Source organism: Montipora foliosa, chromosome 1 (assembly GCF_036669935.1).
Source record: "Montipora foliosa isolate CH-2021 chromosome 1, ASM3666993v2, whole genome shotgun sequence".
Lineage (NCBI taxonomy): Eukaryota > Metazoa > Cnidaria > Anthozoa > Scleractinia > Acroporidae > Montipora > Montipora foliosa.
Window position 1 is genome coordinate 24,187,304 of NC_090869.1, and position 2,500 is coordinate 24,189,803.

At 42.3% G+C, this 2,500-nt stretch overlaps 1 protein-coding gene across 1 annotated transcript in view; it reads left to right on the forward strand.

Annotated features, from left to right (window-relative positions):
- Positions 1-1,855, forward strand: part of LOC137994237 (TNF receptor-associated factor 4-like) — an 11,160-nt gene extending 9,305 nt beyond the window's left edge. The window contains exon 8 of the mRNA XM_068839858.1: positions 664-1,855. Coding sequence (XP_068695959.1) covers positions 664-924 — 261 coding nt within the window. The 3' untranslated portion in view covers positions 925-1,855. The remainder of the gene's footprint in view (positions 1-663) is intronic.
- Positions 1,856-2,500: the final 645 nt, after the last annotated feature.

Here is a 2,500-nt window from a genome sequence, read left to right on the forward strand (position 1 = left end):
GATATTGAACTCTCGGAACAAAAAAATCTCCTTTCAATGAAAAGAAATACCCCTTTTCCTTTTCCTTTTCCTTCGCAATAGCAAGTTTTAAAATGGACCCCTCCCCCACTGAACATTCAGTGCGGTGTCATTTATTCGTGCATCCGTGCCTGTTCATTTTATAACCAATGCAATAATAATAGTCAATGCAATAATAGTCAATCGGTCTTTTGTAGGTATGATACAGTATTAAGTAAGTAGAATTAATGAAGAAAAGGGAGGATGGTCTGTTTCTTCCCTGAACTGACATTCATATGACCCACCAATTTGCAAAACATCACTAACATTGAAATGTCCGCAACTTGACCCCCTGGTTCCCTAAGGTGATTCCGCAGTTTTGTACTGCGCATCTCTACTGCGCATAACGTCAGCTCTTAATTTGCAACATTTCCAATATGGCGGCTATGCTCTATGCTTCCTAGAGACAAGAAAGGTTGTTTTTGAAGACTGAAAGAGATTGAACGGAGAGAAATGTCTGCGATTAACTGTAAAAGACCCGGAAAAGTTGTCGAGGAGGTTGAAATGGGCACTGATGCTCTCTGTGAATCACAAAGTTGCCTCGAGTTACTGGCAAATTGCCTCTTTGCAACTACGCATGCTTAATCAAGCTTCTCTGCGTTTCAGGTTCAAGCGGGAGAGTACGACTCCATACTAAAATGGCCGATATACCCAAGATACAGCTTTACTCTTCTTGATCAACGGGACCAACACAAAGACCGAAAAGACATCTGCGCTTACTTTGAGCCCCAACGTATTACACGACCTCGCGCTGACAGAAATCTCGGAAAAGGAGCAAGGAGATTTGTGCTTCAAGAGGACATTCGTGACAGCACTTACTGCAAAGATGACGTGGTTTATCTCAAGTTTGAGGTTACACTGAAGTAGTCTCCACCTGGCTTTTTGAGAGTATGAAGAAGCGATGGCCTATGAAGTATGTATGCGTTTATACGCAAAACATGAGGATTGGAAGGACTCGTCTTGGTTTACGGTCCCTTTGCCTTCTTTTCGAATGGTCAGCGTGGAAGGAAGTCAAGCATGCGCGGTATCACTTAAATCGAAAGACGTTAAATTTCTGGCAAAGGTTGAGAAAAGCGTCTCTAATATTTGCAACCTAAATACCATTGGTCTTCATATTTCAATTGCAAACGCCAAAAGCCCGCTATTGAAAACAAAATGGCCGCTTGTAGTTCCTTGCATGTCGACTAAGATAAATGAAAACATCATGTACACGAACATGCCAAAATGCAAAATAAATGAATTTTTGAAACTAACACAAAAAACGCTGGTTGGAAAATGACGGAATTTGACGTAGGCCCAAAGGCCTGTTTATGTGGTCTCACAGCCCTCCTTCCCGAGACAACTTTACCGAGCGTCTATATGAAAATTGCGTGCCCGAGACAAAGTTGACCCTACTTAATTAGGCGATTTCACTTTAAGTGCTGTCGCTAGCTTTTAGGCCACGTAGCTTGTCCAAATTTACCCTTGCAGAGCCTCATTATTTGCCCTTCTTTCGTTTTAGTTCGTTTTTATTAAGTATAGTTGCGTTTTCACATTCAGAAAATGGCCTGACAATCTTAACGGAGCAGTAATAAGTAGTTTAAATAAAAGGCTGTTTTTGAATCGAGACTTTGCGTTGACTGCAGTGAGAATTTGCCTAAATTTGGGCGGGAAAAGCCTTTTCCTTCGAAAGCAAACGCTAGCAACATGTGTAAGCCTCCAAATTGTTGCTTCTTTGATTTTTATTTTATGCTGTTGCGATTTGCTTGGCAATAAAGTTTGAAAGCAAATAATTCAATGAAAGATTAAACAAAGTGTCAACCGAGTCCTGTTTTATGTTTTTTTGGTCTTTCCGAGCTCCTTTAGGCGTCATTTTACGAGATCTTTTCTCGACCGCCAGTTAGAGAGTCGAGAAAATTGACAAGGCAGGCAACACCGAGCCAACGGCCAGTCACCTCGTTTTGTTCAAGCGGGCACTGTCGCCAAACCAGTGAAATTCTCACCTTAAAAATACCAGGGGTATCCTATTGATTAGTAGCCTTCCACGCAGATTCTCTTAGGGGTTCGTCACGCGTTCCTCCCCCACGAGCGTCTGCTGAAACGAGCTACACATTCCTTTCCCTTTGTTGTGAAACTGCCATCTGGAAATCACGTTCGGGTTACTGAGGAACCAATCAGCACTGTGTAGATCTCCCTGGGAGCGTCAATGCGTCAACTTCTTCTTTGGACGAATCATGAAAGGGGTGAAGCCTTTTCAAAATATTCTTCAGAAACATTGGGTGCTTACCATTTAGCAGAAAAATTCGGAAATTTCGGTTCGAGGTCAGATGGAAAGGCAATTTTCCGGAAAATCTTTTCGGAAATTCTGGGTAACCTCCAGAGGTAGTCCACTTTTTCCGTTCGGAATGGAAATCGGGAAATTCGCTTACCATTATCGAGAATCGTTCCGTTTCCAGGCCCTTTC